Below are 22,308 nucleotides of genomic sequence, written 5' to 3'. Positions count from 1 at the left end.
ACTGCACTAAGAGACCTGACTAAACTCTAGCATGGCGTCCTGCTAAGTTAATAGCCTAAGGGCGGATCTCTAGGTGGACGTAGGCCCCTTTAAAATGTATGCCCAAGAAAGCTCAGGGGTGCCAAAAGAATTCACCATTTGTTCCAGCCAATACCTCCCTTTCCTAGAGTGCTTCTTTTTTTTTTTTTTTTTTTTTTTTTTTGAGACAGGGTCTGGCCCTGTCACCCAGGTTGGAGTGCAGTGGTGCAATGGTGCTCACTGCTGCTTAGACCTCCTGGGCTCAAGCCATCCTCCCAGCTACAGGCACACACCTCCATGCCTGGCTAATTCTATTTTATTTTTTTCAGAGACAGGGTCTCACTAAGTTCCCCAGACTGGTCTTGAACTCCGAGGCTCAAGCAGTTCACCCACATTGGCCTCCCAAAATGCCAATATTACAGGTGTGTGCCATTGTGCCTGGCCTCTTTCCTTTTTATGGCCAAATAATATTCCAAATAATATACACCATAATATATATGTGGTGTATATATATACACCACAATTTGTTTATCCATTCATGCAGTCATGGACACGGATAGCTTCCATCTTTTGACTATTGTGAATAATTCTGCTATAAACATGGGTGTACGAATATCTGTTTGAATCCCCTGCTTTCTTTTTAATTCATTTGGATATACACTCAGAAGTGAAATTGCTGGATCATATACTAATTCTAGTTTAATGTACTGAGAAACCACCACACCATTTTCCACAGCAAGCTGAACCATTTTACATTCCCATCAGCAATCCACAAGGGTTCAAATTTCTCCTCATCCTTGATCTATATCTTGATAGGAGATTTGGGTGTATGGATTTGTCAGAATTATCTAATGGTAAATTTAATATTTGCACATTTTTCCTCAAAGCAAATTTCATCTTCACTAGAAAACCAAACAAAAAGAACCATAAATAAAGATTGAACTCTAGTTAATGATATTATTAAAGATAAACAGGCCGGGCGTGGTGGCTCATGCCTGTAATCCCAGCACTTTGGGAGGTCAAGGCAGGCGGATCATGAGGTCAGGAGATCGAGACCATCCTGGTTAACACGGTGAAACCCCATCTCTACTAAAAATACAAAAAACTAGCCGGGCGTGGTGGCGCACATCTGTAGTCCCAGCTACTCAGGAGGCTGAGGCAGGAGAATGGCGTGAACCCAGGAGGCGGAGCTTGCAGTGAGCCGAAATCACGCCACTGCACTCCAGCCTGGGTGACAGAGCGAGACATAAACAAAGCCAGGCATTAAAACAGTGAAAATAGATTTTATTCAGTAACTACTGGTGGTAGGGGAAAGAGCTGAACTCCATTCCATTTGTGCAGAGGTGATTGGGCATTCCAAAGGAAGAATAAGGGAGTAGGCAGGGGAGCAAGCAGGGGCTCACTGAGAGTCTGGGAAGTGAAAAATTAAAAGGATTGGTTAGCATAAATGTGATTAGGCCAACTGTGTCTGCTAGCTGGCAATCAGGGAAGTCAGGATTCTATTCTCCCACATAGACTAGGAGACATGAGCCCTACCTTTCTGATTACATTTCAAAGGAATGGATTTCAGGTCCTTGAGAAAGACATTCCTAGGATGTGGGAAATACATAGGTATATATCTCAGAGGGACAGAAGAAGGATTTGTAATTGTAAGCCTTTTAATATAGAGGCGGCACACTATGACTCACACCTAATCCCAGCACTTTGGGAGGCCAAGGTGGGAAGATCACTTGAAACCAGTCTAAGCAACACAGTGAGACCCCCTTCTCTACAAAATATTTTTTAAATTAGCTGGGTGTGGTGGCTCATGCCTGTAGTCCCAGCTACCTGGGAGGCTGAGGTGGGAGAATCAGTTGAGCCCCAGAGGTTGAGGTTGCAGTGAGCCATGATCCTGGCACTACACTCCAGCCTGAGTGACAGAGTGAGACTCTGTCTCAAAATAAATAAATTTTTAAAAAGGAAGGATGTTCTGACATGCTACAACATGGATGACCCTTGAGGACATTATGCTAAACAAAATAAGGCAGTCACAAGAGGACAAAAGTATGATTTCACTTATGTAAGGTACCTGTAATAGTCAAAATCACAGATTCAGAAAGTAGAATGGTGGTTGCCAGTGGTTGGGGAGAGGAGGGAATTGGTGGGTAGTGTTTAATGGGTGCAGAGTTTTAGCTGGGGAAAATGAAAAAGTCCTGGAGATGGATGGTGGTGATGGCTGCACAACACGAATGTACTTAAGCCACTGAACTGTATTCTTAAAAATAGTTAAATAATAAATATTATGTTCTGTATATTTTACCACAATAAAAAATTGTAGCACACTGCTCCTGTAATCCCAGCTACTCAGGAGACTGAGGCATGAGAATCACGTGAACCTGGGAGGCGGAGATTGCATTGAGCCATGATCGTGTCACTGCACTCCAGCCTGGGCAACAGAGCGAGACCCCTTCTCAAAAAAAAAAAAATTATATTTTATATATATATATATTTCATTCTACAGACAAGGGTCTACTAGCCTGGCCCTGGAGGACAACTATGAACAAGACAGACAAGGGCCTGTCCCTGTGGGGCTTACAGTCGAAGGGGGAGACGGACATGCATACTAACAAGCTGCCCTTGCCAACTGAGGTCAGTGCTGTGCAGAAAAGCTGCCTGGTCCAGCCTGGCCATCCAGGAGAGGTTGCCCCAAGCAAGCACCACATGAGTGGAAGTTTAAAGAAAAACTTTTTCAGGCAGAGGAGCAACATGTGCTAAGACCCAATGGACTCATTTTGTGACTTTACCTCCACACCTCAGTGTGAACTCCCTGAGGGCTGGGCCAGGCCTGTCTGCTTCAACACCCTAAACCCAGCAGGTGTAAATGAAGGAATTGCGGGTTGCTGAACAAATGAGTGGAGAAACACCTGCCTACCTGGATCTAAAAGAAGTCTCTGCAGTTGAAGCTGAGAGACTCAGAGGGGGCCATGGGCTAGGTGACATAGAGGGGTCAGCAGGGGCCATACCACTCAGGATAGGGTGTGTGAGACAGGGAAAGTCCTGCAGCAGGCTGATCTTTCTAAATGGTGACTCTGACTACTGCCTGCAGCAGAGCGGAAGAAGGAGATCAGCCATCTAAATGAGGGATGAGGGTGGCTTGAACTAGGTGGTGACTGGGGATGGGGAGAGAAGTTAATGGATTAGAGGGATATTCAGAGGGTGGGAGGTAGGGTAGGTGGTCAAGGAGAGTGAGGCACCCAAGATGCCACCCAGCCTTCTGGCTTGGATGGCGGCTGGGTAACGGTGGCCTTCACTGGAGTGGACAACAGGGGGAAGACCTGGCTTAGTAGCAGTCTGTTGGGAGGAGGAGACAAAGGTCAGGAGTTCAGTTTGGACACACCAGATGGAGGGGCTCTGGGCACATCAAGCAGACAGTTGGCTGTGTGGGGGTGGAACTCAGAGCAGGTCTGGGCCCATGTGCTGTCCCGCCGGCACCAGCAACACAGTTACCCTCCCCATTCTCAATCAGCAGCAACCATAGCTGCTTTCTGTCCACCCTGGCCCCCATCTCCCACATGCATAGGGTAGGCCAATTTCTCCTCTTCCTCTGTACCATGAGGATAATATTAACAATAATATCTGTCTCTTGGGGGGAGTTGTGAGCAGTAAATGAATTCAGACACAAATGATGCTGAGAAGCATGACAGGCACAGGTCATAATTAGCTCACTGCATCTCCTGTCCACCCTCCCCCTGTGCAAACATGCTTCTAGCACTTGACATGGACCAGGCTTGGTGCTAGCCATCTCCCAACAGCCCAGGCTTGAACTCATCACATCCTTGCTCAAAATATCTTAAGTATCTCCCACCCAAAAGGCTAATCACTTTCAGACCTCTGCGCCAGCTGGTCCCAACCCCCTTCCCAGCCACCTTCCCCACCCTCTTCATCAGCTCCTGCTCCCATCCCAGACACCTCCACATTCCCACAGCATACATCCCACCTGCCCATCTGCTTTTCTCTCTCTCTTCCCACCTTCCCCTTCCCAAGCACTGCTCTTTTTTCGAGGCATCTCGTCCAGGAACCTTCTCCTAATCCCTGCGGGAGATGAGCCTCTGCCCCTCCAAATTTCTACCTCTTCAGCTTCTCATCACTCGCTGGAATTCAGTCGGCTCCCTTTGACTTGTCTGATTCCCTTTTCCCCTGACATCAGCTCACTGAACACAGCAGGACACCCAAGTTTCTGTATGGTGGCGTCCCAGTGCCAGTGCCCAACACACTGCAGGGCTCGGTCGATACTGGCACAGGAAATAAGCAGAACTTCAAATGTACAGTGTCATGTTGATCTAGCTTCTCTCCCACAAACACCAGAAGATAGGCCAGAAGGTGACCCTGGCCTAAGGACAATAAACTCTTCCCAGAAGCTGCTCTGTAAGACAAAGTCCAGGACAAGCAAACAGAGATCAGTGAGGGCTCTGGGCCCCTCCTCTTCTCAGGGTCACTGCAGCCAGCACATCCCAGCCCAGCTCACAGACTGGATTGGCCAGGGGCCCTATCTGCCCAGTATGCTGTGGCTTTTGGGGAACAGGGTGGGTTTGGCCATAAAAAATAAGAAACTGCAGGTGCAAGATGGGTCTCTGGGAACTCCTATCTCTAGGATCTTCAAGTCTGCTTCTCTGTCGTTACATGATGGGCTTGGGCTTCAGAGCCTGAGACACCTGGTTTGAATCCCTATTCTGTCGCTTGGTATGGGACCAGTGTCCCAGAAATGTTGTGAGGATAAAATTACACAATAAAGGCTTTAGAGGAATGCATGACACAAATGAGTCCTCTATTATGAAAACATGTCATTCATCTTCAGCTCCCCTTTATCCTTTATCTGCCAGGCCTCCCTGCCCAGGTGCAAGAACAAGGAAGCTCACTTCTGTTCTTTCTAGATCTGGGTAAGAACCTCCAGAGAGGTGAAACAACTGGCCTAAAGCGTGGATCTCCCATCACGCCTCACCCCGACCATCCAGACTGTCTCTGACAGAGCTAATACCAGGTTAGCACTGTGAGAATCACCAGCATGGCTGGATGTCACACACTTTCTAAGCCACCGTGTCTGCCTCCCTGGCCAAAGCATGACTGAAAAGTGTGTTGATGCTGAAAGAATTTTGAAATAGTCTAGGCAACAAAGTCAGACCCTGTTTCTTTCTTTCTCTTTCTTTCCTTCTTTCTTTCTTTCTCTTTCATTTCTTTCTTTCGCCTTCTCTTTCTTTCTCTTTCCTTCCTTCTTTCTTTCTTTCTTTCTTTCTTTCTTTCTTTCTTTCTTTCTTTCTTTCTTTCTTTCTTCTTTCTTTCTCTCTCTCTCATTTTTTCTTTTCTCTTCTTTCTTTATTTTTGGAGACAGTCTCACTCTGCCACCCAGGCTAGAGTGCAGTGGCACAATCTCGCCTCACTGCAACCACCACTTCCCAGGCTCAAGCTATTCTCCTGCCTCAGCCCCCCGAGTAGCTGGAACCACAGATGCATGTCACCATGCCTGGCTAATTTTTGTGTTGTTGGTAGAGATGGGGTTTCACCATGTTGCCCAGGCTGGGCTGGAACTCCTGGCCTCAAGTGATCTGCCTGCCTCAGCCTCCCAAAGTGCTGATATTACAGGTGTGAGCCACCTCGCCCGACTGAAACCCTGTTTCAACAGAAAATAAAAATGATCAGCTGGGTGTGGTGCCACATTCCTGTGGTCCCAGTTACTCAGAAGGCTGAGGTGGGTAGATCAGTTGAGTCTGGGAGGTCGAGGCTGCAGTGAACCAAGATCGCCCACTGCACTTCAGCCTCTGTGACAGAGGGAGACCCTGTCTTTAAAAAAAAAAAGGCCAGGCGCGGTGTCTCAAGGCCTGTAATCTCAGCACTTTGGGAGAGGGCGCAGACGGGCAGATCAACAAGGTCAGGAGGATCCGAAGACCATCCTTGGGCTAACACGCGGTGAAACCCCTCTTACTAAAAAATATAAAAAATAGGCAGGCGAGGGTGGCGGGGCGCCTGTAGTCCCAGCTACTCAGGGAGGCTGAGGGCAGCGGAGAAATGGCGGCCTAAACCCAGGAGGCAGGGAGCCTCGCAGTGAGCTGGAGATCCGGCCACTGCACTTCCAGCCTGGGCTGACAGAGCAAGACTCTGGTCTCAAAAAAAAAAAGAAAAAAAAAAGGAATTTTTGCAAAGTAAAGGGGCCTGCGCCAGGTGCCAATGCGCTCACTCCTGCTTTAATCCCAGCACTTTGGGAGGCTGAGATGGGCAGAGGTCACCTGAGGGTCAGGAGCTTCGAGACCAGCCTGGCCAAATGTGGGTGAAACCCTGTCTCTACTAAAATTTACAAAAATTAGCTGGGCCAATGCATGCGTGTGCACCTGTAATCCCAGCTACTTGGGAGGCTGCAGGGCAGGAGAATCACTTTAGACCCAAACCCAGGAGGCAAAGGTTGCAGTGAGCCGAGATCCTGCCATTGCACTCTAGCACTCAAGACCAAAACTCCATCTCAAAAAAAAAAAGTAAAGCCTAATGAAGTTTAGAAATCCATTTTTAACTGTTGCTTCTTGTGACGTGTCACCGTGTCACTGGTGCTGCCCTGTGCCAGCCCGAGGAAGAGATGAGCCATCCGGGGGTCCTCACAGTTCACTTAGGCTAAGTGCAGTTTTACACAGAGGGACACGGTCTGGAGCCCCATCAGGAGTTTACCCCGCCCAGAGCTGGGAACCCCACCCCAGGCAGAAAGCTTCCACTGCCAAATTTTGATTCCTCAAATTGTGTTAGGTTGGTGCAAAAGTCATTGCAGTTTTTGTCATTAATATTTGCCTGCACCTTGTCTAATGTTTAATCCATGTTTATCCAGCACTGTATTGATTACTGGTCTGAGTGAGGTGACAGGGCAGCGGGAGCCTTAGAGCATGGATGGTGCCATGGGGCTTCGGGGGCTGCTGTTGTGCGTGTACCTGGTGTCTCTCCTCGTCCTGCAGGCCATGCCTGCCCTGGGCTCGGCTACAGGCAGGTCCAAGAGCAGCGAGGTATGTGGCTAAACCCACAGGGCAGAAATAGGCTGCTGAACCTGGATGAGGCCCCGGGCGGGACACAAGACCCCCACTCCAGGGGCCAGGGCCACCCCCACCACCTCCACCACTTCTGAGTGGAGCAGTGACCTCCTAGCAGCACCAAGGAGGTGAGGCTAAGGGGCAGAGGACACAGGCTACATTCCACTCCCACCCCTGAACTGAGGCCGCAGTCTCCTGAGTTTTCCTCTCACACTTGACCCTGATTTTGTTTTGCAGAAGCGACAGGCTGTGGACACCGTGAGTAAGAGTCCTAGCAAAGGGGTCTGTGACGGAGCCCTTTTTACAGGCTTGCTTTTCCCAACCCCTCAGGGGTGGACCCCTCTGTCAGGGCCATAGGCAGGGGGTACTCTCCAGGGTCCTAGATGTGGGGACTTGTTCCCATCTCACCTCATGCCCCACAGCACAGTCTCAGCCAGAGAGCAGGGGTCTTCCTGGGAGGTCTGATCTGTTCTTCCGGCATCTGGGCACCATGCACTGGAGCTGAGTGCCAAGCCCCCATACTACAGGAAGTACCTCACCGACAGAGGCTCTGTCTCGGTCCACAGCTCCTTCATGTCTCACTTTAGGCTGTCGATGGCGTGTTCATCCGGAGTTTGAAAGTCAACTGCAAAGTCACCTCTCGCTTTGCCCACTATGTTGTCACCAGTCAAGTGGTCAACACTGCCAATGAAGCCAGGGAAGTGGCCTTCGACGTGGAAATCCCCAAGACAGCCTTCATCAGTGACTTTGCCATGTGCGTGCCTGCCCAACTCCCATGCCCTCCCCCAGGGATGCCGCTTACTAGTCCCAGCCTAAGAACAAGGATCGGAGTGGCCAGATAGCGCAGAGCATCTCCTCCTTCTAGAAGGGCCACAGACCAGCCCTGGCTCTGAGAGGAGGAAGAAGCCCTTTAGATCTGTGCTTGGCTCCCATCTTGGAGGCAAACTGGGGCCCCTACAGCATGTTTCAGGCTAGAAACCAAGGAGCCAAGGTCAGCGTCTGAGGCTTCTTACTGGCCTCTGACCTGGGTTGCTCACCTCATTGCCCATGGACCCCTGAGTTCCACCATGGGCAGTGGAAGGCCAGTCAGGAGGTGTCCTTATCCAAGGGCTCACATGGACAGGCCCTCTCAGGACCTGTATGGTCAGGAGGCTCATCTTTCCTGAGGGTATCCTCCCCTCCCTGCAGTACGGCAGATGGAAACGCATTTATTGGAGACATAAAGGACAAGGTGACTGCATGGAAGCAGTACCGGAAAGCAGCTATCTCAGGAGAGAATGCCGGCCTTGTCAGGTGAGTTCTGGGCCCTGCTGGTCTCATCTCTAGGGTTGCCCTCCCCAGCCAGGACAGAGCTGACAGCTGCAAGGTGGCTTTGGTGGAGAACAGCCCAGGATGATGGAAGGGTGAGCAAACAGCTCAAACCCAGATGCCAGCACAGTGCACTGAACAGGCTGCTGTGCAGTTGCCCTTTTCCCAGATCTGCCACTGGGAGAAGTGGACCCCCCATCTTGGGCCCTGACCCTGACCAGCCAGCTGACACATTTGTGAGGTCCAAGGAAACCTGGGAGCAGCACTCATCTAAGAGAAATAAATTCTGAGGGCCACATATTAAGTGACAAGGACCCACATGTCATTTACCCTCTGTCTATCTGCTGTTGCCTCTGGTGGCACATCCAGGGCCTCGGGGAGAACTATGGAGCAATTCACCATCCACCTCACCGTCAATCCCCAGAGCAAGGTCACGTTTCAGCTGACCTATGAGGAAGTGCTGAAGAGAAACCTTAAGCAGTATGAAATTGTCATCAAAGTCAAGCCTAAGCAGCTGGTGCATCATTTTGAGGTAGATCACAGGTCCCAGGGCAGGGCTCCTGCCCCTCTCTCTGTCACCATGGCTCCCAACACTACTTGAGCACCCACCATGTGTCACCCAGGCCTGAGAACACAGGGACAGGGATTAACTCCTCAGGGTGAGCTCTGATGCGCTCTTCTTGGGCAGGGAACTCCCTGAACTCTCTAACTTCCTCTTTATCTCTGAGCTTCGATTTGCTCATCTGCTAAATGGGGGATTACTGTGGGTCCCAGGACCGCCACAGGGATCACAAGAAGTACTGAATGTCCAGGTAATTTTGTAAACCAGAAAGTCCCATGCAGCCTGAGGGCCTGGAATTATTGCTGGCACCTAAGTAGTGGCTGAGTTGAGGGATGCAGGCATGTACACCTTCATTTGGTCAGTATCTTTGGAGTGCCTACTGAGTACCAGGCCCTGTGATCAGGGCTGGGTGGGTGCTGCACACAGTAGGTGGCCAGGACACATGTTGGCTCTTGGCTGAGACTTGGTGAGTGGGAGTCCTGGTAGAGAATTTGCTTCAGTGTGGTGTGAGCCCATAATCCCAGCTACGAGGGAGGCTGAGGCAGGGGATGGCTTGAGCCCAGGAGTTCGAGGCCAGCCTGGGCAACAAAGCAAGATCCCATCTTAAAAAAAAAAAAAAAAAAAATTTGCTTCAATGGTGCAGATCAATGTGGACATCTTCGAGCCCCAGGGGATCAGCAAGCTGGATGCCCAGGCCTCTTTCCTGCCCAAGGAACTGGCAGCCCAAACTATCAAGAAGTCCTTCTCAGGAAAAAAGGTACATGGGATGGCAAAGGGGTGGTGGTGGGCCCTTTGGGGACTTCTCAGCCTGCCCACCCCTTATGGAATGTCCAGCCTTAGCCGAGAAACCAGGCAGGGGCTGTGGTCTGCCCTCAGGATGAGAGAGGCTGGTGTCATGTGAATGGTGCCTAGGAGAACTCAGCAATCCTGGTTCTCAGGGCAATTTAGCAAAATCCTGCATGCTGAGGTGGGGAAGAAGCCAGCTCCAGCTCCACCACACACTGGCTGTATGGTCCAGGGTGAGTCGCTGGCTTGCTTGGGCCTCAGTGCCCTCTTTGCCTGCCTCACGCCCATGGAAGAGCATTCGGGGAAACATCTAGCACATAAATAAACCTCATGTGCTGGTGTAGTTAGGACTCCAAGCTTCAGGTTTCTTGGAAACATAAGTTTGGAAAGACCTTTGGCCTACCCAACGACTTGTCGCTTGCCACCATTTGCAGGAATCCCAGAAGCCCCTGGCTCGCCCCCACCCCAGGTTCCTGGAGGAGTGTGTTGTATGGATGGGCAGTGCCCTGCTTCCTGACTTGCCCCTAACCCGAGCCGGGAACAAACCCTTTAGTTCCCACTTATGTAGAGCCTGCACCACAGTTCATTTAAAAGAAGTGCTTCTTACAGTTTAGAGAGGCTTCCTTTTAAACAAAATATGACACCTCAGAGTGTTAGCAAACATGCTTGCTTTCTGTGGGGGAACAAAGGGATGGGTTCTTCTCTTCCCAAGAATTTTTCAAGGTTCTATTTTATCTTCCTTCCTTTCTCTCCTCTTCCTCCACCTCCTCCTCCTCCTCCCCTCCTCCTCTCTTCTCCTTCTCCTTCTTCTTCTTCTTCTTCTTCACTGCTGCTTCTCTTCTTCTTCTTCTCTGCTGCTTCTTCTTCTTTTGCTTCTGCTTCTTTTGATGAGCTTATCTTACTTTCATAACAAACAAAATTTCTTTATAGAAAATGTATGAAGTCCAGGAATATAGAAAGTATTGAATAAAAACCATCACTAGCTTCCCCAAGCACATCACCAACTTCAACCAGACCTCAGCTTCCATCCTGGACCCTTCCTTCCAGTCTCTGTTCTTTGTCAACCTGGGCAGCTTTTATTTCCCAGCACAGTATTGTAGTGTTGATACATGAGTTGACAGATGTCAACAGTTTGAGTTGACAGATGTCTCCCATGCTATCACATTGCTGTTATTTTGTTCTTATTTATATACCCAAAGTGATGATGTTCATTGTAGAAAATCCCAATGATTCAGAAGAGTATAAGCAAGGGAATGGGTCATCTCTCCCACCACCTACAGGTGTGTGCTCTCGACAGCTAAGTGAGTGAGTGGCCCACCGAACTCGTTTCTGTACCCATGCAAACACACACACACACACACACACACACACACACACACACCTTCTTATGTTGTCTTTTCAAACATCCTGTTTGTGGTTACACAAACCAGTAATGGCTCAGACTCTTGACGGTTCCAGGGTCACGTGCTGTTCCGTCCCACTGTGAGCCAGCAGCAGTCCTGCCCCACATGCTCTACATCCTTACTGAACGGGCATTTCAAGGTGACCTATGATGTCAGTCGAGACAAGATCTGCGACCTCCTGGTAAGCCCTGAGCTTCTGGCTCAGCACCTGGAGGATGGGCAAGGGGTGCTGTGAGAGTGGCCTCACTTGTTCTCCTCTATTTCAGGTGGCCAATAACCACTTTGCCCACTTCTTCGCCCCCCAAAACCTGACAAACATGAACAAGAATGTGGTTTTTGTGATTGACATCAGTGGCTCCATGAGAGGCCAGAAAGTGAAGCAGGTAGGCTGCAGCTTGAAACAGCTCACCCAGCAGAAGCTTCCGCAGCCCCTTTGCTCACCGCATGCCAGTTTTGCTGCCAGAGTCTGGTTTGGGATTTATCCTCCTGGTCAGAGGCAGGGTGATTTAACAGGAAATCCCAGTGGTTAGCATCTCCAGAATCAGCATCACTTCCTCACTGTGCAGTTGTGAGAAAGTGCATTCACCTCTCCTCAATGGCAAAAAATGGGACTGACAATGGTGTCCACAGGGTCATGGAGTTACCCCCTGGGGAAGTGCTTAGAAGAGGAAACCTATGCACTACAAGTGCTGGGGGTAATTATGGTGGTCCGTGGGGAGGCATCTTATAGCAGGGAATAGCTCTCCACCCACAGGGTTTGGAGTGCTCTCTCCATGGTGCAGTAGACATGGCTGGACAAGGAGTATTCTAGAAGCACAACTCCTGGGGTCCTTTCTCTTAATCCTGCCCCTCCAGAACTCCTGATCATTTATTTTCCCCATCCTGGGTTCCTTTGCCTTCTCCACCCCCCTCATCCACCCCAAGGCCCGGCAGGATGCTCCTGTCTCGGGGTCACCTGGTTGTCCTATCTCCTCCTGCTTGTCCACTCTGTGGATCTCTGAAACAGGTATTGGAGTTGATGGAAGGTGCTGTCCTGGGACAACCTTGAGGCCCTGTCTGTTTACTGACTGTTCTGTCCTTGCAGACCAAGGAGGCACTCCTTAAAATTCTGGGGGACTTGCAGCCAGGAGACTACTTTGATCTGGTTCTTTTTGGGTCTCGAGTGCAATCATGGAAGGGCTCACTGGTGCAAGCATCTGAGGCCAACGTACAAGCGGCTAAAGACTTTGTGCAGCGCTTTTCCCTGGATGAGGGTAAGGGTGGGGGTCTCAGGCCACCTTGATGTCACCTCTGTCCCTTCAGAATGAGGGCATACACTGGTCTGCTTTCTCTTCTTTGCAGCCACAAACCTGAATGGAGGTTTGCTCCGGGGAATTGAGATCTTGAACCAAGTTCAGGCAAGCCTCCCAGAACTCAGCAACCATGCCTCAATTCTCATCATGTTGACAGACGGCGATCCCACAGAGGGTAAGCACCTTGGGGGCTGCCTTGGGAGGTGGTGATCTTGTCACCTGAGACATGCAAGCTGAAGTTGGAAACCCAACCATTGGAGATGCCATCAGGGGGCAGAAAGGCTCAGACCAAAGTCAAGCACTGGTCTAAAAACACAATTCAGACCACAAAGTCTGTGGGAGCTCCATGGTGTACCTCTGTTCTGTGAGTTGAGAAATTGGAGATGTTTCTAAATGACACAGGTCTGTACGAGTCCCTGGAGAATGGGCAGGATTCCACGCTTCTGTTTATGGTTTAATGAACTATTTATTTATTGCCTACTGTGTGCTAAGCATGGGGCTAGGGACTGAAATACCAAGGGAACAAGACATATCTCTGCCCTCAAAGAGCCCAGGACCTACTCGGGGAGGGAGATCCAGGAGTAGATACTGAGGGCCCTGAAAGAACAGGGTGCTTGGGGCTGTGGAACCATAGACAAGGGACACCTGACCCAGGGGGATGTCTGGGAGGGCCTCCTGGAGGAGGTGACTCCTGAGCTCAGTCTAGAAAGAGGAGAGAGTGTCAGGAAGGAATCCCAGGCAGAAGGGGCAGCTTAAGTCATAAAAGGGGTGTGTGCACTGGCATAGCCTGCCCGGGAACTGTGGGCCTGTGCAGAACGGGGTGAAACAAGGTTGGGAAGGTCAGCAGGGTCCCACGGCAAAGGAGCCATGGCAGGGTTTCGAGCAGAATCAGACTTGCTGCTGATGGACCTACCTAGATGGGCAGGGTCTGTGAGGAGCTGTTGGTAGCTGCTGCAGTCTCCCAGGAGAGCAAGGAGGAGGTGATGTCTCAGGACGCCCGGGAGACTGGAGATGCTCTGAGATGGAAGGCTTGAGCCCCAGGGAGTGTTCCCCAGAGCCCCCTCATGCCCCACATGCCTGTGGGCCAGCATCCCGTCACTACCCAGGTGTGTGGCTGCAGGGGTGACAGACCGTTCCCAAATCCTCAAGAATGTCCGCAACGCCATCCGGGGCAGGTTCCCGCTCTACAACCTGGGTTTCGGCCACAATGTGGACTTTAACTTTCTGGAGGTCATGTCCATGGAGAACAACGGACGGGCCCAGAGAATCTACGAGGACCGTGATGCCACCCAGCAGCTGCAGGTCTCCCCTCACAACCCCCTGTACCTCCAATGGCATGCCATAGGGAGCCCAGCCTTGGTGGCCATTTGCCCATCAGCCTAGATGAGCAGATAAAGCTCTGGCATAGAGGTCAAATCAGCTGCATGGGCCAGGCGTGGTGGCTCAAGCCTGTAATCCCAGCACTTTGGGAGGCCGAGGTGGGTGGATCAGGAGTTCGAGACCAGCCTGGACAACATGGTGAAACCCCGTCTCTACTAAAAATACAAAAATTAGCCGGGTGTGTTGGTGCGTGCCTGTAATCTCAGCTACTTGAGAGGCTGAGGCAGGAGAATCGCTTGAGCCCAGGAGGTGGAGGTTGCAATGAGCTGAGATTATGCCACTGCACTCCAGCCTGGGCAACACAGTGAGACTCTGTCTCAAAAAAAAAAAAAAATCAGCAGCATGACCTCGAGCCAGCTACTTGACCTCTCGGACCCTCAGATTTCTTCTCTAACTTGGGAATTCCCAGCACTCCACTTTGTGGGCAGGCTTCCCATCAGGGGCCCAGGATGCTCAGCTCTAAGGCTGCAACCTCTATCCCTGCAGGGTTTCTACAGCCAGGTAGCCAAACCCCTGCTGGTGGATGTGGATTTGCAGTACCCCCAGGATGCTGTCTTGGCCCTGACCCAGAACCGCCACAAACAGTACTACGAAGGCTCAGAGATTGTGGTGGCCGGGCGCATTGCTGACAACAAACAGAGCAGCTTCAAGGCTGATGTGCGGGCCCAGGGGGTAAATGGTGGGCCATGGAGGGTGGAGAGGCCAGGCAGCACCCTAGAGGCTCCAAACCCACACTGTTCCCCATTCCTGCCAACCCCCAGAGGCCTCTCTTTCCCCAGAGTAGTGCCCTCACCCCCATCATGCCACATACACCCCAGGCCTGAACATCCCTCCACACAGGCATCCTGGGGGCTGGATTGGCTAGAATGGGGCCAATATGGCCTTGATCTGTTGCAGTCCCTTGGCCCCCAGTGACCAATTGTTATTTTTCGCATCATTCATCCCAAGGTGCAAGAGAACAAGAAACCAGCCTCTCCCTTCTCATTTGATAACCGTTTCCTGAACACCTACTGTGTGCCAGGTTTTGTGTCATGGTGCAGTGCATGTGTGTATGTGCACCTGTGTGTGGTGGGGACAGGCATGTGAGACCTGGACCCTGCCCTCCAGAACACAGACAATGCCCTACAGTGTGGTCGAAGGTTCAGAACTCAGGCTTTGAGTAAGGAGAGTTGAGCTGGACTCTGGTGCCACCCTGACCAGCTGGGCATCCTTGGGCAAAGGGTCCAGTTCTCTAGGCCTCAGTTTCCTTTTCTGTACCATACTGTACCAGAGCATTGTGTGGAGCAAATGGAATAATCCATATAATACCCGTAGGCAGCAGCTGGTGCATAGGATGCCCTTGGGAAGTGGTGCCACAGTTAATGTAGCTGGATGGAGGAGGCACATTTGTGTGCCGTGGCAAGTTGAATGGTGCAGCCTGCCTAGAACTTGGTGGGCATTTGGAGTGGGTCATAGTGGAAACAGCTGGGTGCTTATTAGCCTCCCCCAGAGAAACTCCACAAGGCAGGGCCTAGTTCTCCCATTCCATGGGATCCCTAGGGTCCAGGCCAAGCCTGGCTCACAGAGGGTGCTTGGCAAGAATGAACGAATAGGATGAGGCAAACAGGCTCAGGAAAGCAGGTGATGCTGAGGACGAAGCTGCAGAGACCAGATGAAATGGACCCCTCAGAGCCCTGAGCACTAGCCAGGGGCCGTGCTCATCATGGTGCACCGCCCCTCTCTGTACCTCAACTCTCAGGAGGGACAAAAATTCAGTACAACCTGCCTAGTGGATGAGGAGGAGATGAAGAAACTGCTCCGAGAGCGTGGCCACATGCTGGAGAACCACGTCGAGCGCCTCTGGGCCTACCTCACCATCCAGGAACTGCTGGCCAAGCGGTAGGGCTCCTGCAGCTGCCCCACATGGGCACTGACCACCCAGAGTCCCCTCACCCTTTGCAGGTGAGCAAAGGAGGGGTGGTTCTCAGGCAGGTAGGTCAGATTTACTTTCCTCTTCTGCTTGGCTCACTGAGTTAATATCAACCAGTCAGTCAACAGTCCGGGCGGGCCCACCAGGGCACAAGGCAGCCTGCTATTTACCCTCAGTCAGCACAGGGAGGCTCAGGGAGGTTAGACCTCTTGACCCGGATCTCACAGCTATTAACTGCTCTGCATATCTCTGAGGCATACCCCTCAATCCCACCAAATCTCCAAGTGATCTCTGTAAGAAATCATTAAATCTGGAGGCCCCTGAAGACGTAGCCACTACACAGGATACCATGGGGGCTTAATACATATGTGTCGAATGAATGAATGAATGATTGAGTGAATGGATAGGTGAAAGGATGAGGGCCGTGCAAGTCAGGGCTTGGAGCCAGCCTCTGTCTTGAATGCAGGATGAAGGTGGATGGAGAGGAGAGGGCCAACCTGTCATCCCAGGCCCTGCGGATGTCGCTAGACTATGGGTTTGTGACCCCGCTGACCTCCATGAGCATCAGGGGCATGGCGGATCAGGACGGCCTGAAGCCCATCATCGACAAGCCCTCAGAGGGTATAGGCTTGCAGGGGTCTGCAGAAGGGGAGGCCGTGGGCCAAAAACCTCTGGGGCTTTAATTCCTTTCTCTTTCCCTCCCTTCCAGATTCTCCACCTTTGGGTGAGTTTTAAATTGCATTAGTTTCAGCTCTGGGCTTCGGTGGCTGGGCAGGTGGCAGGTGCTCTGGCCCCAGGCACGCAGCTCCCCATCCTTCTTCTTCCCCGACTCCACTCCTTCCCGTTCTTCCGTCCCCTGAGCCACCCTTCTCCACATCACTGTGAACTCCCTGCCACGCTTTGTGAGCTTTTGTGCAGGCTGAACACCCAGCAGCCTCCACCGGTCCCCTCTTGGTGTGAGCGTATGTCTGTGAGAAGGCAGGACCCCAGGGGAGGGCTGAGACTCCCAGAGGGAGGGCTAGGTCCAGGCCTGTTGTGAACAGAGCTGCATGCCTTTCGTGTGGGGCGCCGTGGGTGACACTGCCTTCAATAATATGTCTTTGTCTTCTACAGAGATGCTGGGACCCAGGAGGAGTAAGTGGCAGCCATCCTGGCCATTCATATCTCTACACCTCCTTGATTATTACCCAGTTGGCTTTCTTCCTCCGTTCTAGCTGTCTTCACTGCCTGTCACTGGGAATCCTTAGAACAGACCCCGGAACAGCCTGGCCTCCCCAACCTGAGGTCCCTGTGGGAGGAGACAGAGAGGGGGCCAGTTAAACATGCCAGGCCAAGCTTCTGTTCCCGTGTCCCGAGAGCCAGTCAAGGGCATGTGATGTTGAGTGGACATCCCTGCTTGGTGGCCTCAGGCTAACCCCACCAATGAGGAAAGAGTCATCAGAGGGATCAGCAGCCCCAGGGAAGGCCTGGCTGCCCCGCTTCTAAATGCCACTCCCCTTCCCATCAGCGTTCCTGCTGTCAGCCTTGCAGCCTCCTCCTACTCGTTCCAGCTCCAATACCCAGCGGCTGCCAGACCGAGTGACCGGCGGTGAGTCCTTGGAAGGGTCTGAGGGACACCCTTGTTTGGGACCCACCCTGCCTGACTCTCTCTCTCTCTCTCTCTCTCTCTCTCTCTCTCTCTCTCTGTGTGTCTCTCTCTTTCTGGGACCTGCCTAGCTGAACCCCAGCCCCTGACCAGCCCCATCTGCCCGATGTCCAATCTAACGAATTCCATGCTGTGCCCCCAGTGGACACGGACCCTCACTTCATCATCCACGTGCCCCAGAAAGAGGACGCTCTGTGCTTCAACATCAACGAGGAGCCTGGTGTGATCCTGAGTCTGGTACAGGACCCCAACACAGGTATGGCGGGCATCACGCCTCTGCCAGACAGGGCCAGGGCTCCTCTGCCCTCAACATTCAGCCACAAACAGGGCTGTGGCCAAGGCCTCCACTGCCCCCTGCCTGAGCACCATCTACCTGGCTGGGCTGTACCTGCTGCCTTCCCACCCCATCCTCCTGGCTGCATCTGCACAGGGCCAGCTTCATGGGCATGTGACTGGAGTAGGCACACAGGGACTTTTTTTTTTTTTTTTGAGACAGTCTTGCTCTGTCACCCAGGCTGGAGTACAGTGGTGTGATCTCTGCTCACTGCAACCTCTGCCTCCTGGGTTCAAGTGATTCTCTTGCCTCAGCCTCCTGAGTAGCTGGGACTACAGGTGCATGCCACCGTGACTGACTTATTTTTGTATGTTTAGTAGAGATGGGGTTTCACCATGTTGACCTGGCTGGTCTCAAACTCCTGACCTCAGGTAATCTGCCCACCTCAGCCTCCCAAAGTGCTGGGATTACAGGTGTGAGCCACCGTGCCCGGCCGGTTTAATGTTCTTCCGTTGCCACCTTGAAACCCTTAACACTTTTTAAACAAGGGGCCCTTCCTTTTTATTTCATACTGGGTCCTGCAAATATGTCAAGGTCCTGCCCCACCTTCCCCATGAAGCACGGCTGAGCAGAGCCTCTAAGTGCCTCTCTCCCAGCAGTGCCTTGGTGATGGGGAATGGTTCCCTCTCCTTATCTCAGCCCTGCTCCCTCCTGTCCCCCTACCTCCCTGGCCACTCAGCCCATCTGCAAGTGTTTGTTGTGCACCAGCGAGGGGCTGGGAACACAGTGGGAGCCAAGATAGTCCCTGCTTTCATAGAGTTTAGGGAAGGGGAAGACAAACAGGTGAACACATTCTAAGATGATCATTTCAGAGCATGAGACGTGCTAGGTTGGCAGAGTGAGAGTAGGGAGGGGGCTCTGTGGCTGCCCAGGTCAGCGGAGACCTCTTCACAGAGGTCTCCACAATGCATTTCCAGCACGATGGGAGCCTGTCCCTGTGTTAGGGGCTGGGGCCCCAGAGAAGGAGCAGGCTGGGTCCTGTCCTCAGGGAGGCAAGACCTCCGTTAAGACCCAGAATCAAAAGCTGAGTATGGGATATTTGGCATGGCAGGAGGGGTGGAGAGGAAGCAGAGGTGGTGCTGTGTGTAGGACCAGACCTGGAGACCCCGAGGCAGGAGACTCTCAAAGACGGAGTGGCACAGGCAGAGCGTAGGGGCCTCTTAGGAAGGAGGCACGATCCTGCTGAGCAAAGCCAGGCAGGCCCCTTCCCAACCTGGATGCTCTCTTGCTCCACTGCAGGCTTCTCAGTGAACGGGCAGCTCATTGGCAACAAGGCCAGGAGCCCTGGGCAGCATGACGGCACGTATTTCGGGCGGCTGGGACTCGCAAACCCTGCCACGGCCTTTCAGTTGGAAGTGACTCCTCAGAACATTACGCTGAACCCCGGCTCTGGTGGGCCTGTGTTTTCCTGGAGGGACCAGGCTGTGCTGCGGCAGGATGGGTAACCTGCCAGGGCCTGGGCAAGAAGCAGGGGGAGGTGTGGCCTGGGCCCAGGATGCTGCTGTCTGAGTCTGCAGGGCCCTCGTCCCTGAGCCATGTCTGTGGGTGACGCCCATGTGGCCTGTGCAGACATGTCAGTCTCCATGGGCCACCCAGTCCTCCATTTCCCTTGGTTCCTGGATATGTCCTCTGGGTCCAGACATATCCAGTCCTCTGGGCTGCATGGCATCTGTGTTCCCACCGCATCTTAGCTCTGAATGCCATCCACGTCTCCACCAAACAAAGCCAGCTCATCCTCCCAGGCCCAGCAAGGAGGCCACCTCTTCCCCTCAGCCCTGCTGCTCTCTTCCTCTGTTGAACTCCAGATTTCTCTGGGCTTCTCATTTGGCATCTGTCTTAGTCTGCGTTGTCTCATGATTTTTCCTTCCTTTACTCATTCATTCATTCAACAAACTCTGCTGAGCACCAGAGCAATGCTGGTAGCAATGCTGGTAGCAGAGGTATAGGAAGAGGTGGGGAGAGTCTGCTGTGGAAGTCACAGCTGACAAGTGGGAGTCAGAGAACACGGACTCTGATATTAGACAGCCTGAAGTCCAAGTCCTGGCTCCTCTGCTTACCAGCTGTGCCACCTTGGGCAAGTTACTTAACCTCTCTGAGCCTTAGACTTCACAGGCTCAGAGTGAGAACTGAATGATGCAGTTTGCATAGAGGACTTAGCACAGGGTCTGGCACATTGCAAGGGCCCTATGCACAATAGCAACATGTGGAAGGGGTGTGGAACAGGTAACAGCCGGCCATCTGGGGATGAAGGCCATGGGGTGGGGGTGTGGTCATAAGGGTTGGGTCCCAGATGACAAGGGCAGCTGAATGGAGAGGGATGCAGTGCAGCCGCACCTGCCCTCACGGCCACCTGGCTCTGCAGGGTGGTGGTGACCATCAACAAGAAGAGGAACCTGGTGGTATCTGTGGACGACGGCGGCACCTTTGAGGTTGTTTTGCACCAAGTGTGGAAGGGGAGTTCCATCCACCAGGACTTCCTGGGCTTCTATGTGCTGGACAGTCATCGGATGTCAGCCCGGACGCATGGGCTGCTGGGTACGGCTGGCCAGGCTGGCAGGGCTGTGGGGCAGGGTGTTGAAGCCAGAGAACGTGTGGGACCTTGGACCACCGGTCAGCTCTATACCTGGGCACCAGGACAGGCCCACCTCCAGTGTGGCCTCAAAGGCGCAGAGCCTTCTGAGGGGCTGTCTTGGTGAGGCTGTGAGCAAACACACAGTGAAACAAACGCTTAGGTGAGCCTGGGAGCAAGTGAAGGGCAGAGGTCTGATCGCAAAAAGAAAGGCCCAGAGGGTTCCCAGGGACTTTGTGAGTAGGGTGGGTCACTGACCACACTGCTCCTGTGTGGCCTTTCTGCAGACACTGCTCTCTATGGGCACCTGTCCCTCAAACCTCTCTCCCCAGACAGATCCCGTTTTAAAAGACAGGAGGTAGGACCACCTAGAAATGTATCTTCTTCTCTACAGCAAGTGAACCAAAGGTAGCTTTTCGTACTGGGACTTTTAGCAGAAACAGTCAAGCCCTGGAAAAAAAGAGGTCAAGCAATGCTCTAAGCCCGCAGTGGGTACCTGCTGAGTGTAGGGCAGGAGCAAGTCCCCGAGACAGTAACCACTGTCTCCAATGTGCCTTTCTAGGGCAATTTTTCCACCCCATTGGTTTTGAAGTGTCTGACATCCGCCCAGGCTCCGACCCCACAAAGCCAGATGCCACGATGGTGGTGAAGAACCGCCGGCTCACGGTCACCAGGTGGGTGAGCCTGCCTGCCACGCACATCTGCCCTCGGCCACTTTGCAGTTCTTCCGGGTCTTCCTCCAGGTGTCACATGGGTGGGCTTCCTGGGGAGGTGCTGCCCTACCAGTCTGAAGGGTGACCCCAGCTGACTTGTCTCTGCACAGGGGTTTGCAAAAGGACTACAGCAAGGACCCGCGGCATGGGGCCGAGGTGTCCTGCTGGTTCATTCACAACAATGGGGCTGGACTCATCGATGGTGCCTACACTGACTATATCATCTCCGACATCTTCTGAGCCCTCTGGCCAGCATGCCTGTCCTGCCCTGGGGCCAAGGCAGAGGAGGAAGACGACATCCTGACCTGCTGCTGAGGCTGCACTTCCTTAACTAAGCTGGTTCCTTGTGTCAAAGCACCTCATGACTTCCATTAAAGAGAGGCCATGTCCACCCTGAGCTGGCTGATTTTGGGGAGGGAGGATGGCAGGGAGGCAGCCCAAGATGCTGCCCCTCAGATGGACTTAGGGGTTACAGCAGATCCAGGGACAGGAGAAGCAGGTCAGAGGCTGGGAAGAAAGCTCACACCATTTCCCTGCCGAAGGTTTGTAACGTCTGACAGCCAGGCTGGTATTTTCCAAAGGCAGAGACAGTCCCTGCCCAGAAGCTGTGATTTCAGGGGGCCAGGAGTGGCATGCTACCATCTCCTCACGTAAATGCCTGGAATTACCCCATCAGGGTCCTTCCCTTGGCTTGGCCTTGGGGCGCAGTCAAAACGCAACATCACAGGTGTAGGGAGGTGAGCCACACTTTAGAGAGCTCTGAGTGTGAACGCGAACAGGCCTCCACCCACTGCTTCCCAGAGGCTTTCTGCTTTTTCTCTGCTAGTTTCTGTCTAGTTTCCACTACAAATGAGGCTCACAAGGGACCAGATAGAACAAGGACTGGTTTTGAGGGCCTGGATCAATAACACCAATGCTGAGCTCAAAGGCTGCCCCAGGCCTTGGGAACACAGAGGCCCTAGCAGCAGGCTGTGGGGCAGCCAGCCCACCTTCCCAGGTATCCTGGGGTTCTCCAGGAAGAGCTGTGAGCTGCCAGCTGTTGGGGTCACGCTTGGCAAGTCCTGCCCAATGGGAGCCTCATCTCCCTCTCCTATAGAATGGAAAGGGGGTGAACCCAAAGATCTCTTAGATTCTGTCTAATTCTAAACTCTGCATGACAACTCTGGTTCCTCCAAGTCCCCAGCCATCCCTTGAGGCCATTTGAGCGGCTCCAGAATCCCTATTTCGAGTTGTCCCTCTCCCCAAACTAACTCCAGGCACTTGGGGATGGGGCAGTGGTCCAGATGAGAGAGGACAGGAGAAGCTCTGCAGGCAGCTGCTGGTCTGTGAGGAGGAGCCATTGGGCAACAGGG

At 52.6% G+C, this 22,308-nt stretch overlaps 1 protein-coding gene across 2 annotated transcripts; it reads left to right on the top strand.

Annotated features, from left to right (window-relative positions):
* The first annotated feature begins 6,872 nt into the window (after window positions 1-6,872).
* ITIH1 (inter-alpha-trypsin inhibitor heavy chain 1) lies at window positions 6,873-21,347 on the top strand. 2 transcript variants are annotated; one of them, XM_017862485.1, is made up of 22 exons: window positions 6,873-7,031; window positions 7,293-7,313; window positions 7,643-7,809; window positions 8,244-8,348; window positions 8,733-8,895; window positions 9,569-9,682; window positions 11,170-11,295; window positions 11,381-11,497; window positions 12,199-12,367; window positions 12,456-12,581; window positions 13,527-13,708; window positions 14,273-14,443; window positions 15,525-15,664; window positions 16,162-16,316; window positions 16,405-16,419; window positions 16,809-16,829; window positions 17,203-17,283; window positions 17,483-17,596; window positions 18,914-19,115; window positions 20,037-20,209; window positions 20,806-20,917; window positions 21,067-21,318. In XM_017862485.1, exons 1-22 carry the CDS (start codon window positions 6,915-6,917, stop codon window positions 21,194-21,196), a joined length of 2,721 nt encoding a protein of 906 aa, XP_017717974.1. In that variant the 5' UTR covers window positions 6,873-6,914; the 3' UTR covers window positions 21,197-21,318. The 2 variants fall into 2 exon arrangements, with proteins under 2 accessions (XP_017717974.1, XP_017717973.1); XM_017862484.1 differs by having other exon boundaries at window positions 6,874-7,031; window positions 14,273-14,458; window positions 21,067-21,347.
* Window positions 21,348-22,308: the final 961 nt, after the last annotated feature.

This window comes from Rhinopithecus bieti, unplaced genomic scaffold (assembly GCF_001698545.2).
Source record: "Rhinopithecus bieti isolate Rb0 unplaced genomic scaffold, ASM169854v2 scaffold_64314, whole genome shotgun sequence".
Lineage (NCBI taxonomy): Eukaryota > Metazoa > Chordata > Mammalia > Primates > Cercopithecidae > Rhinopithecus > Rhinopithecus bieti.
The sequence above is the reverse complement of the archived record's forward strand: the minus strand, read 5'-3'. Positions and strand labels throughout refer to the sequence as shown.

Excerpts from the sequence above, each read along its gene's own strand:
- ITIH1 (XM_017862484.1), top strand. The coding sequence starts at position 6,915 with ATGGATGGTGCCATGGGGCTTCGGGGGCTGCTGTTGTGCGTGTACCTG. Across the intron at positions 7,314-7,642 it reads AGCGACAGGCTGTGGACACC|GCTGTCGATGGCGTGTTCAT; the intron begins GTGAGTAAGAGT and ends GTCTCACTTTAG. Across the intron at positions 15,665-16,161 it reads CAGGAACTGCTGGCCAAGCG|GATGAAGGTGGATGGAGAGG; the intron begins GTAGGGCTCCTG and ends TCTTGAATGCAG.